The following is a 14101-nucleotide window of genomic DNA, read 5'->3' as shown; positions in this document are numbered from 1 at the left end:
GTGGGGGTGGTGTTCTGCTCTGGTGCCTCATGCTGGTGAGCTGATCCCCTGCCGATTCTCATGAGGTCTGCCATCTTGGGCACAGATCTCCATGGTTTCACAGATGTTAAAAATAAAGATCGCTGGCCCATTCTAGAGACTGTTTAATATCTGTACAGGGCATCGGAACCAGGCAGTCGTACCCCACAGAAAAGTAATGCAGCTCCAACTCGCCACTCTCTTGAGTCTGCACCAGTGGCACTTCTGCCATTTTTTTTCCTTCACTCTAATGCTCTCTCATCCTTCCTGTAGTGTTCAGTGCTCAAGTGAAATCTAACCAATTTTTTATACAAGTGTAACATTATACTTTATGCCTCAGCCTGTGAAAATAAGAATACCAAATGCCTTTTTCATCACCCTATTGACCTGTTGTCACCTTCAGGGAACTATGGGGTTGCCCAAGTCTCTCTGTACATCAATACTCATGAAGGCCCTTGCCACTTCCTCTGTATGTTTGATCAGAATCGACTTTGAAAGGTAATAATCATTCATCACCAGTTTTCTTTTCCCCCCTTTTGACCTCAAATCTGCCTGCAATATGTATTTTCTTACTTATCTGAAGGTCCCTGCCACTTACTCAACATTACCTCACATTTGACAGGATTAAATTCCATTTTCCACCACCCCATCCAACTCTCCAGCAAATCTATGTCCTCCTCTATCCTTAAACAATCTTCGTAACTTTCTACAACTCGACCAATTTTTGTGTTCATTGAAAACATAACTAATCAGATCACATACCCTCTCAAACAAGCCGTTTATGCCATAAACAACAGAAGTTCCAGTAGTGATCCCTGCAGCACACCACTTATTGCAGGTTTCCAATCAGCAAAAACCCCATCCACTTGTTCTGGAGGAAAATACTGTCCAGTCCAATTCACATCTACTAGCAATCCAGTGAACCTCTACAGGAGATAATGTGCATTTGGATGTTGAACATGAATAGCATGCAATACTTTCAAATGTTTAATGAGGAGGAAGGGAAGAGACAAAAACATCAAATTAAAGGAGAAAAGTCTGTCGCATAATCCCAGTGACCCTGCGTCCCCCCCTCAAGGTACTCTCCACTCCAATGTCACCCTCCAACCTCAATTCAGTGCTCACAGTTGGGAGACTCAATATCTTGAATGGGTTTATTTTAATGGAGTGTGCCAAATTAGAAAATTGTAACAAGATATGCTGAAAGAGATAAATAAATCTTACTGGGTCCTCAATTATAAAGCTTTACAGCACAAATAACTGCCTCTTTTAGTCAATTCCAGGTTTTTTATCGATAGAGACAGCTCTTACCTGGGAGACTGATGCAAGTCATGGATTTGTGAACACAGCTATCGGAAGAGGCGCGTAAAATCTCTCAAAGCCCAGCAAACCTTTTTACATTCATCAGAACTGCAAGAAGTGAAAGAAATGCATTAAAAAGCAACTGGGTTAAATAAATGCAAAGCTCTCCACCCTGCATCAAATCAACGAGGTCGAATGAATTAAATTAGTGCTCCCTTTATCTAATCTCATACAATGCATGAACATACTGGTGCCTCAAGTAAAACACAGACTTCGTACCAAGCACACAGAGGAAGTGGTGTGAAAGTATGTCAGAGGTATTCCTCCACACTGAATAACAGCGAGTAAAGCCAAACATCACAAAATGTCTTCTTAATTAAAACAAAAATTTAAACATAAAATCCAGTAACAGGCCATTTCGGCCCACAAGTCTGTGCCACCCATTTACACCCCACTAACCTACACCCCTGGTAAGTTTTGAATGGTGGGAGGAAACCAGAGCCCCCAGAGAAAATCCATGCAGACATGAGGAGAACATACAAACACCTTACAGACAGCACAGGTCTCGAACCCCAGTCCAGACGCGATTGCTGGTGCTGAGATGAATAATTATCTAGAGGTGTATAACTAATTGAGATGAACTGCTCACTGACCAGCCTCCTGCAGAATAGACTGCAGCATTCATTTACGTGAACAAATCCATTCTGGCCTTGCTCTTTGTAAAGCCTGATTGCATTGAATCTTGATGGGGATCAGGGATTTTACAGATTTGTTGCAATCATTCTTCATGTACAAGAGATTGCATACTAACAGGGCATAAATGTGCACACACACACAGGTACTCTTCAGCAAGGATTAATAGTGATAAGGAACATTGGCTAATTTGGGCTTTCCGTGCAAAAGCCACACTCCAGCTGCTAACGAACAATGGACTGATATTAACTCTATGGACAACACCGTGCACTCTGCATTGTTTAGCTTCCTTAAAGCTCCAGCATCCTGGGTTCAATCATCTCCCCTGGTGCTGCGTATGTGACGTTTATCTGTTCTCGGTGTGAGATGTAGGAGGAAACCAGAGCACTCCATGTGACATAATGTTGGCTCTCGTGGCGTATGGCACAGGTTCATGCTGGAATATCATTGGTATTGCAGATTGGATTAGACAGCAAAAAAGCCCAAGACCTCAGAGTGGGGTCATGTGGGATTAACCATGATCTTGTCTTTTTTTTTAAATATACACACACTCCAAAAGATCCCTAACACAGGAGGCACAAATTTCAATTAAAACCATTCCTTCCTTTATATTGTGCAAGCTCAAATAGCTGAGAGCATCATATAATTCGAGTCATAACTTGAACACAGTCAGCACTTCATGCTTTACAGACTTCACAACCAGCTTCCACTCTAAATACAGGTCTGAGCACGTTGCAAATTTCCTGTCTTAAAAGTTCTTCTTCCCTATAACCAGCCTCCCTAAAATGGAAACTGGTTAGTCCACAGTAAGTTGACAGGAAGTCTCTGGAACGGTACATTGGTGATCAGTCAGTGTAAATTTCTGAGCACCACTCTCTTATTTTTTATCAGCCAATGCATCACATGAAGAACAAATCAGGTGAATTAGATGTATTAAGGATGACAATGAACTGAATTGCTGAGAACCTCAACATTTCTCGGGAATACTGGCAGCAGACATTGGATATCAAAGAGATGTGCAGGATTCAGTATCGCTTTAATCCATCATCTAAATGAAATCACATCTGATATGGCTCAGACTCTTATCTACCCTATAGCTCTTAACAGATTTTCCTTTAAACATAATTATAAATTTCAGAATTGAAACCAACAAGGCAATTAACTGCTGTTGGCAGCAGAGAATTCAAGCCAAATACATTTTTTTTTCTAATTTCATCCCTGAAAGACTAGCTTCCAATCTTTAGGCTGAGCCAGTTTTAAATTCAATCTGCAATCAGTTTGTTCTATCCATCTATCTCCCCTCTGTTCGCCTAATAATTGAAAATGTTGATGGAAGTCATCCTGAAATCAAATAAATTCCAGAGAATGCAATCCCAGAATCTGTAACAAAGAAAACCTCTTTGCAACAGCATTGTTGTTTTCAATGCCAAATGATAAACTGTACCCAGAATACAGCAGTAACCAAACTCCAAAAGTAAGTGCAAAAGAGGATACCCAATGATGTAAAAGTTATGTAAATGGAATATTTTTGCCTAGCAACCCTGTGAAACAACTCTGACTACATCTCTCTCACCTGGTGACTTGCTTATGAAAGTCCGTCAGCTGCTTGTGTGTCACTGTGACAGCACCCGCTGCCGTTTCCTTATGTAATGACTTGAGTGAAGTTTCCAACCATCTGCAAAATGTCTGGAGGGAACAGACAAACATTCAGAGCAAAGTCAATGTGATTAACATATTGTCTAAATTTCAGAGACACGAGTTCATGGTCTTACTGCAGATGGATTCATGCAAGGTTATCAAAGGGAACAACTCAATGAATTTTGCCTCTATACAAGGAGACCAGGGAAATATACACACAAACTCATGCATGCACAATGCTTACTCAATTGTATACTGTATAGCGTATAAGCACCCTCACACAATGGTAAGAGGGAGTTTAAAGTTCAAGTGGCCTTGCACATCCAGAACTACCCAGGATAATGGATTTCTCACAGGTCCTACATTCTCATGATATAGCTCTTTACAGCTGTCGCATCAGTACTATTCCCCCACTTATTTCCCTTTAACCTATTCTTGCTCACTCACCATTAACTCTCCAATACAAGAGACCATTTACAGTAATCCATTAACTACAAGCTCATTTTTAGGATGAGGGGGGAGGTCAAGAGTACCTGGGGAATTTACAAAATTAACAAATCGAACCTGGGCTACTGAGGATATGTCAAATTTGAGACCCAAACTGGGATTTTTAGAATTGCACATTTCCCCCTCCCCAAAACATTTTGGAAATCCTGAGACCAGCATTACTGGGTGTGTGAGAATGGAAAATTCATCCTTGGGAGGAATAAAAGGAATCAATAATTGTGCAAAACTGCACAAATTCAGCAAGTACCCATTTACGTGGAGAGACCAAAGAAACTGGGATAATTCTCCGTAGCACAGGAGGAAGACGAAGGATTTGCACTGCTCGGATCTGGAGTGCACTGCTCGGATCTGGAGTGCACTGCTCGGATCTGGAGTGCACTGCTCGCATCTGGAGTGCACTGCTCGGATCTGGAGTGCACTGCTCGCATCTGGAGTGCACTGCTCGCATCTGGAGTGCACTGCTCGCATCTGGAGTGCACTGCTCGCATCTGGAGTGCACTGCTCGCATCTGGAGTGCACTGCTCGCATCTGGAGTGCACTGCTCGCATCTGGAGTGCACTGCTCGCATCTGGAGTGCACTGCTCGCATCTGGAGTGCACTGCTCGCATCTGGAGTGCACTGCTCGCATCTGGAGTGCACTGCTCGCATCTGGAGTGCACTGCTCGCATCTGGAGTGCACTGCTCGCATCTGGAGTGCACTGCTCGCATCTGGAGTGCACTGCTCGCATCTGGAGTGCACTGCTCGCATCTGGAGTGCACTGCTCGCATCTGGAGTGCACTGTCTGGATAGATAGTGGAATCAGATGCAACTGTAACTTGGAACAAGAAACTGGGTACAATAAAAGAATCTGTGCAATTTGCTGCCCATTAAAGCAGTGGAGGTGACCTCAGTAAATATATTTAAGACAAGGTTGGATAGATTTTTACACAGTAGGGGAATTAAGGGATTTTGGGAAAAAGGCAGGTAGGTGGAGATAAGTCTAACATTGAAAGGCTGAGCAGGCTCAATGAGCTGGTGACCTAATCCTCTTCTTATTTCTTATGTTCTAAAAAAACTTGCCAAATTAGACGAAGAGAGTCAAAAGTAAGACTAATTGGAGATGAGGAGTCAAATGACTTACTTCTGTGCTGCTAAACTGCATTTCAAATAATGCAATCTTACTTGATAATTACCCAGAGGCTGGTAAATAAAATGGGAAAAGTTCATCACCATCACCCACACCTGCCTTGCCCTGTGCAAACTCTAGCCCCCACTCCAATGTCAGTTAGTAAGCATATTCGCTTTGACTGGAAACTTACCGCTCTGTCAATTTGCATGATTTCCCATATAACCTCTGCTAGATCTGGCAGGGTGTATGGGGGAAGGCAGAAGCACACAGCTTGAAGTAGCTGGTTGACTAGCTGCTGTCCATGTTGGGCCATCACCTGCTTGATCAGACCCTCTCGCAGTTCAAAGTCATCCTCATGCTGTGGAAACAAGACTGATTATTGTACATTTTGTTCAGGCCCCTAAGTCGCAGATTGAGATTTTCTCACAGCTGTACGCACATCGTCAAGCTCTATTTAAACTGAGAAATGTACTTCTGGGCCCAAATTTCACAGTACAGTAAGCAAGACTGGTGAGAAGGTCATCTTATAAACAAAGAGTTCCAAGGATGACATCAAGTTTGGTTTTTAGAATACTCCTGTAAGACAAATTATTATTGTATTTTTTTTTATATTTTATGGAAGTGGACACCTCCAGCAAAGCCAGAATTTATTACCCAGCCTTAATGCCCTTAGCAGCCAGCCATCTTTGTGAGCCTCTGCCATTCTTCACTGAAGGTTTTGTTGGTTGGACAGAACATTTCAAGATTTGGCCTCAGTGACAATGAAGGAATGGCACTAGATTCCTGAGCCAAGTGGATGTGTGCCTTGGAGGAAGCCTGTAGATGGTAGTACTTTCATGTGCCTGTTATTCTTACCCTTCTAATGGCTGTAAATTTGGGAGCGTGCTCTCCTAATAATCTTGAGGAGAAAATGCTATGCATTTTGTAGGTACCATACATGGTAGCAACTGGAATACTGGTGTGGAAGAAGTGAAAACTCAGGGCAACAAGGGTACATTAGCCTGGACACCTGGAAAATTATCTTTTGCAACATATCATAGGATCTTTAACATCTGCCTGAATAATCAGTCAAAACTTTGCTCAAGTGAAGAGACTTTTAATCAACACAGCTCTGGAAGGGGTCTTGAATCCATTAGTGAGTGCTGCCAAATCCCAAGTGCAGCACCATCACGTCAAATCAATGATAATTCAAACTTACATCTTTAGCAACCCCTGTGTGGATAAGATCCCGCAAGAATTTCATGGTACTGCAGTTAGCGTCCCTGTGGTCAAGGATGACAGCTGCAATAGCACAGTTCAAGATGTGAATGATGATCTGACTTTGGAGGAGTGTAGTTGGGCTTCGCTGAATAAACCTACACAAGGAGAAAATGGGAGAGAGAGAACTGAAATGGCACTTGAAGTGAAATAGGTTTAGATATTTTTTAAAAAACTTTACAAAGATGAGAGGTTATAATCATCAGGAAAGACTAAAGACATTGGGCTCTTCTCCCTACTGAAGAGAGATGATTGAATAGAAGGATTCATAGATATTGAAAGAGAATTTAATAAGGCAAGTGTAGAGGATGCATTGTTAGTTGCAGAGAAACTAGCTAAAGAGATACAAATTGGGATATCTTTAAACTATTTAGAGACTTAGAGCAACAGCTTTATTTGTAAATTCCACGGAAACCTTATTCATTAACAGAAGAAAGATTGGAAAGGAATTGTTGAGGCAGATCTTATAACAAGAGACATTGTCCTAAGGAAGATCAGTGAGCATGTGACAAGCAAATACTGAAAGGCAATTGTTCCATGCAAGCCCACAACACTCCCTTCCACACAAGAATATGTAACACAGTCCTCAATGTACCTGGTTGCCAGGCGGAAAAGATCATCCACTGTGTCAGGGTGATCCCGGAAGCCATTTGGTTGCTCAAGCAGCTGAAATGTTGGCATACATAAAGCCTACAAAGAAAATCAATAGATAAAAAGGTAACTGCCCTCAGCCCACCCATAAATGATGGCCTAGCACCAGCATTGCCATTCACTTCATCTTTCAACTCTGAAATACTAAAGAATATAGTTGTGGAGGCCCACCTTGTCCATCCATCTTTAATTCCACATAGATTTTACAAATATGGAAGGCCACCAAGGTCTAATCTCTCCTTTGCTGACACACCTCCCAGCAGGGAATCTTAGCTAATAATTGCAGTTGGGAATAGTGGCCTATTTTTTTTCTGCCTCTCAGTGACTTCAATTCCAAAAATCAGCTCTTGTGACCCTCCAATTTAGATCAGCTACCTTGGTATGATGTTGAATTGAACCAGGTACCTTTGAAAGTAGCTTTAAAATTATTTTTTTTAAATTTAGACATACAGTATGGTAACAGACCCTTCTGGCCTACAAGCCCCCGTCACCGAATTACATTCAAATTAACCTAAACCCTATACGTTTCAGAGGGTGAGAGGAAACCATTGCACCCAGAGGAAACCCACGCAGACACAGGGAGAACATATAAACCCTTTACAGATAGCGCTGGATTCAAGTCTGGATCACTGGTCTGTAATAGCATTGTGTTAACCACTAAACATATTCAATATAAAATCCAGCACCAATTATTTACCCACAGGATTTTAAGCTACTTTCTTTATCAAATAAAAAGTCAATCCTTTCCCAAATTTCTTGATAATGAAAACACTCTTAAGTCGGTGAGATAAGAAACTATTTCTTTTAGCACATGTATGCCAGTAGGACAAGTCAGCATAGTTCATTCAGCTGTGACAAACTGCATATGTAATTCATTACACAAAAAAATTGAATTATTACTGGTTGAAATCTAGCAGAAATCAAGCAAAGATTGTAGTACAGCACATCATTGTAGTTGGAGAGGAGAATGAAGGGGATCCACAGTTTTGTAATTCTGCAGCAGACTCAGTTCTTCAAACTTGGTTTTCAGGAACTCACTACTACAAAACTCTACATCTACTCTTGTGACTAACCCTCAGCTCAACTTTTATTGGACTTTTCAAAATTGTAACCACATAGATATCGTATTTAACACGTACAATGCCCTAAAGTGCATTAGGACCAATGCCCAAAGAAAAATCCATATTGAGTCACAAAAGCACATGTCAGGACAGGTAACTCCAGTTAAAAGGCAAATTTTTAGGTTCACCATAATGGAGAACATTGATAGTGGGTGGGAAGGGCTGAGGAACGTGCTTGAGGGAATGTGCAGGTGTCAGCCTTAATGCAGTCACAAGATGTATATAGTTCCAAGCCCACTCTCAAGCTTGTAAAAAAACCATTTCCAATATGCTCCACATCATCAACCTCTCAGATAATTCCATCAGTGCCTTGGATGGTGTCCTTCAGCAATACTGAGTTGATGTGACTTACCTGGACCATATCCAGTAGTCCCTGCTGGCATCCTTCCTCCATTCCATACTCATCAACCAAAATACTGCCAAGGTAGAGAAAGCAGGAATGTGGGTGCACCAGATACACATTTACCATCTAGAACGAGAAAAATGGGATCATATGGGATGGTAACAAACACCACTCTCCCTATACCATCCACTTACAATCTATAATAATGAGTGACATTAGATTCATATTTCTTGCCATGAGGTTCAGGCAGCTATAATTATTTTAATTTTAAAATCACCCCTTTACTGAGGAACGAAACACCCTCAACAGAGCATCCCAACATGAAACATCTGCAACAGCTAGATGCAACTTTTCCCTCTTCTGCCTTTCAAAGTCTTTTTTTCAACAGAGCAGTTGAAAAAACATCTACCTGATGTTTCGTGTTAAGAGCAATGAAACCTAATCTGTTGAAAGGTGACTTTATAAGGACTTAAAACAACAGAAAATGCAGGAAAGCCATTCCTGGAAATAAAGGCCATAGAGATGGATTAAACTCGGGCAAATTCAGAACTATATTTGGACATTTTTCACACAGGTTTGGAAAGTAGAATCAAAAGCCCTGCATAATATCATGTCTATATTAATGGACAAATAATTCAGAGAATGCAAGTTCAAACTAAACAGGCTACGTTAGAATTTGAATTAAGCTTTCATAACAAAATCTGTAAAGAATAGGCTTTTAACAATAAGAAAGGCAGTTAAGTTATTGTCATTGGGGAAGGAACCTACCATCCTAACAAAGTCCAAAGACATCAGTGGCGTATCAATATGGCTGATCCCCATTTTTCCCTTGAAGTACACTAATAAGATATTCAATAAAGGGCAATTAGGAATGGAGGAAAAGATTGTAACGTTGCAGACATCCGGAGATTTTGTACAAAGACCTTTGGAAACATGCTGTGAAATGGATAGGGAAAGCACAGAATTGGGATTTTTTGCATAATTCAGATATTTAATTTATAACTATTGTTCAAGTTTGTTTATTTATCATCCAATTGTACAAGTACAACCTGATGAAACAGTATTTTCCAGTCAGTGGAAAACACTAAAAAGAGGGACCAACACATGCAAACAATACATATATACAGTAGATACATACAAATATCAAAAGTAATAAATATTGTCAAATAGATAGTAGAGTCACAGAGGGTTTGTATGAGCAGTTCATTGGTTGTTCAGTAGTCTTCTAGTCTCTTGGAAGAAGCAGTTTCTCAGCCTGCTGGTTCTGGTTCTGATACTCCCAACCAGAGTAGCTGGAAGTTGCTATGTGTGGGGTGGAGAGATCCTCAATTATTTTAGGAGACTTCTTTAGACAACAACCCTGGTAAATCATGTCGATGGGGAGTGGGGTTAAGACAGACCCAGGAGATGCTTTCTACCGCACTTAAGGTCCTGTGGATTGTCCTCCAATCCGATGCTCTAAGCAACCATATCACACTGTCATGCAACTAGCTAGGAGACTCGCCATGGAATTCCTGTAGAAAGGTGATGGGATGGCAGTTGGTAGCCTTGCCCGTCTCAGTCTTCTCAAGAAGTGCAGTCACTGTTGCACCTTCCTGACAAGTGAGAAGATGTGTGCCCAGGATAAATCACTTCTTAATTTGACTCCAAGGAATTTGATGCCCTCTCCACTACTGAGCTATTAATGTGTAGTGGAGGGTAGTCATCCATGGTCCTCCTGGAAGTCTACAATCATTTCCTTTGTCTTGTCCACATTGAGACTCAGGTTGACGTTCTGCTACTCATCCAGACTGTGGCCTTTCCGTTAATAAGACCAGGATCCAATTACAGAGAGGGGTGTTGAATCCTAGCGAGGACAGCTTCTTCATGAGCCCCTGGGGTATAACTGCATTACACACTGAGCTGAAGTCAATGAACAGCAGCCTGATGCATGAGGCATCAATCTCCAGGTGGGTCAGGTCAGAGGGAAGGGACATGGCTATAGCATCATCAGTGGAATGGCTCCATCTGTATGCAAATTGAAATGGTTCCAGTGTAGCCGGGAGGTATGCTTTCCTGCGTTTCTTACCTGATGCTCGAAGCATTTCATAATCCCAGGAGCATAGTCCTGAAAAGTCTCTTATGGTCCTCATATACAAAGAACATCTTTCTGGCAGACATAATTCTTCATTGGTCTATTCAGATCCCTGGATATCCAATGGTGCTAGTTTCAGTATTTCAGAGGGGAACACAGCAATGCTAATCAATAAACTTCACAACTGAGTTTTTGATGCTACTTTGCAGCTTTAATGCAATTAAAAGATAGTAATATAATATCTGACCAAACAGAGAAGTCCTGTGGCTCATGTATAATTGAGATCCTGTGTAGATTTGGAAGATGGGAGTGACATTCACCCACAATCGATGTACAACAAATTAAGAATACCTAAGACATGAAGAATGTTCAGGGTTGGTCCTCCACTATCAAGAATTTACAAGAATGTATTGCTACTTTTGGTACTGGCACTACCGACATGCCCAGGCTGCATTCAACTGAGTGGCTCCTCTAAAAAGTTACCCCTACATCACATGGAAAATACTACAGAATGTTTAAAAACTAAATTATCCTTCATTATAATATCACCCTCTGGTGGTGGGTTTTAAATATTGCAAAAGTACCACATTTCCAGATGTGTTGAATCTAAGTGAAGATTACTTTGGTTGCTCCATGTCAGAGCAATAGCAGAACTATTTCAGGATCCATACCAAGGTAACCCAGTACTTCAGCGGATATCATCTTTTAAATTCCCTCTCGACACAAGAGCAATGCGGAAAATACAGTGTACGTTCTCAGTCACAGCAGGAAAGATGGTAAGCTGCTGAGGTGAAGAATTCATCCCTTTCATTTCAAGGTCCTCTATTCAAGACAAGTTAATTGTCATCTGATTGCATAAGTACAACCCGACGAAACGGCATTGCCCGGTTCTCGGTGCAAAACACGCATAACACCCATACAGATAACAATACCTATGTAAGACTGGCTTTCATATAGACAAATAAGTGAATAGATATAGTTTCATAAATATGAGTCTCAGATGGTTAGTGTGAGCAGTTCCTTTGGTTGTTCAGCATTCCCACTGCCCAGGGAAACCAAATGGGTTTGCCCTGTACTCTAGTTTCCTCCCACATAGCAAAGATGTGGTTGGTAGGTTAATTGGTTCCTTTAAACTACTCCTGGTGTAAATGGGTGGTAGGAAAATCAGGAAGGAATTGTTGAACATGCAAGAGAAAATAGTCGCAGGAAAATGAATGCAGAATTGGGACCGTTGGGTTTATTCTTAGAGTAAGACTAGATCCAGACAGCTGAATGGGTTCCTTCTACTCACGAGGAAATATGAGAAAATAATAAACAAAAGTGACATTACCATTGAGCTATCCTCCGTCAACATCCTTGGTATCACTGTTGACTGGACACCTAAATAGACTACATCAATTTGATGGTGACAAGAGAAGGTCAGCAGGTATCTGCGATGAGTAACTTACCTTGTGACACCCCATGCATTGCTATCTATGTGACAGAGTTCATAAGTGTGATGGAACATTCCCCACTTGCCTGGAGGGATACAGCACCAAAAGTTCTTATGAAACTTGACATCATCCAGGGTAAAATGGTTTGCTTGAATGGCAGGGCGTCAACTACCTAAAACATTCGCTTCCTCCGACAGCACCTCCCAAACTTGCAACCTCTGGCATCAAGGCCAAAGGCACCAGATGCATAGGACCACAACTGCAAGAAGAATCGCCTACAACTTTTATATTATCCTGTATCACAGATACCAATCCTTCTTTAGCATTATTGGATGCCACATAACATATTATTCGATCCTTTGCAAGGAGTTCTTTTTTTTAATTAATTTTTAAATTTCGACATACAGCACGGTAACAGGCCTTTTGGCCCACGAGTCCGTGCCGCCTAATTACACCTAATTAACGTACAACCCCCAGTACATTTTGAATGGTGAAACTGGAGACCCTGGGGAAAACCCATGCAGACATGGGGAAAACGTACAAACTCCTGGGATTCAAACCCCAGTTACTAACTGCTAAGCTAACCCTGCTGCCCCTAGTAATAGTAAATAGAAAAATAAGATAAATATAACCTTGGAAATAAAGGGACAAATTCTTCACTCTATCGTCTTACTATCTTTCTTTCTGTCACTGAGGTTGGATACTGTGACCTTTGTTTAGCTTATGCATCCAAAAATATCAGCTATAGTATTGGGGTAACACAACCCTTTATCATTCCCTGTAGAACTGCAAGTGTACCTTCAGCAGAAGGACGTGGTGGTTTAAAGTGCAAGTTCAGATTCAGATTTATTGTCAGAATACATATATAACATCATGTACAACCCCGCCTTCTCAAATGCAATTATGGAAGGGCAACAAATGTTGGCCGCAATGCCCAGATTCTGAAAATTAATGTCTCTTCCTAAACCTGTAGCAAAATTGAAGTCAGCAGTGAAGCGCAGTTCTGGTACAACACTCAACAGTCACCCTTCCTCATTTGGAATTACAGCTTTTACAATTCTCCCGTAACATGTTCCTGTTACACACCATTATAAATTACAACCAGGAGAAATGAAAGTAGTCTCTAGATCCTATTTCATATTAGTCTGAACTTCTAATGACTGGGAGCAAATTACCTGACTCCATGGCTTTGAGAAACTCAAAATGGGGGAAAGAAAATAGGAAAGGCTCATTATTGAAACCAAAAATCAAGTTACTCACAGATATTAAAAAGCAAGAATTTTAAAATACTGCAAAATAAATCAAAACATGTCAATCCTCAATTCACTCATGCCCATCCCCTTGCGACTGCCTCTGGATCACAACCAGACCTCTCTTTAAAAATGTCTCTACGTCTTCCTGCCCACTCACATCATACTAGAAGTGTGACAAAACAACCTACCTGAGTGACTAAGGGCTGAAGTAGGGCTGCAGAGCCTTTCCCCACACAACGCACAGCAAATCGTAAACACCGGCAGCAGCGCTCCACGATACGATTGTCCGCTTGGTGCTTGTTCAGGGTTTCAGATAAGACGGGCCAGATCTTTTATATATAAAAAAAGGGAGGGTAATGGGAAATAAACTGTATTTATAGAATAAACAGCAGAAAACCAAGAACATGGAATTTCTATTGCAAGTTGATCAGCACTAGAAAACCTTATAAGATATGAATTATGAGCAAGACCAGGCTCGATTGCTTTTTGAACCTGATCTTCCATGTATTAAGATCGTAGCTAAATCTTTTCAACATCATTATCCAATAGTATTCCATAACTTTGACATTAACAAAAAAAATCTATGACTGTGTTTTGAATTAACACAATGATTAAGTTTTCACAGCCCTCCAGGGTTAAGAATGCCAATGGTTCACCAACATATGTGAAGAAATTTCTCTTCTTTGTTCTAAATAGCCCACA

The 14101-nt window shown here is 41.1% G+C and overlaps 1 protein-coding gene across 1 annotated transcript in view; it reads right to left on the bottom strand.

Annotated features, from left to right (window-relative positions):
* The window catches only part of tnpo3 (transportin 3), a 50534-nt gene that overhangs the window by 2228 nt on the left and 34205 nt on the right, over positions 1-14101 (bottom strand). Inside the window, exons 16-22 of the mRNA XM_069908242.1 lie at positions 13588-13728; positions 8649-8765; positions 7120-7214; positions 6466-6622; positions 5458-5625; positions 3587-3699; positions 1330-1428 (exon numbers count right to left, since the gene is read on the bottom strand). Coding sequence (XP_069764343.1) covers positions 1368-1428; positions 3587-3699; positions 5458-5625; positions 6466-6622; positions 7120-7214; positions 8649-8765; positions 13588-13728 — 852 coding nt within the window. The 3' untranslated portion in view covers positions 1330-1367. The remainder of the gene's footprint in view (positions 1-1329; positions 1429-3586; positions 3700-5457; positions 5626-6465; positions 6623-7119; positions 7215-8648; positions 8766-13587; positions 13729-14101) is intronic.

Source organism: Narcine bancroftii, chromosome 13 (genome assembly GCF_036971445.1).
Source record: "Narcine bancroftii isolate sNarBan1 chromosome 13, sNarBan1.hap1, whole genome shotgun sequence".
NCBI classification, from domain to species: Eukaryota; Metazoa; Chordata; class Chondrichthyes; order Torpediniformes; family Narcinidae; genus Narcine; species Narcine bancroftii.
Note: the sequence above shows the minus strand (reverse complement) of the source record. Positions and strands in the feature narration are given on the sequence as shown.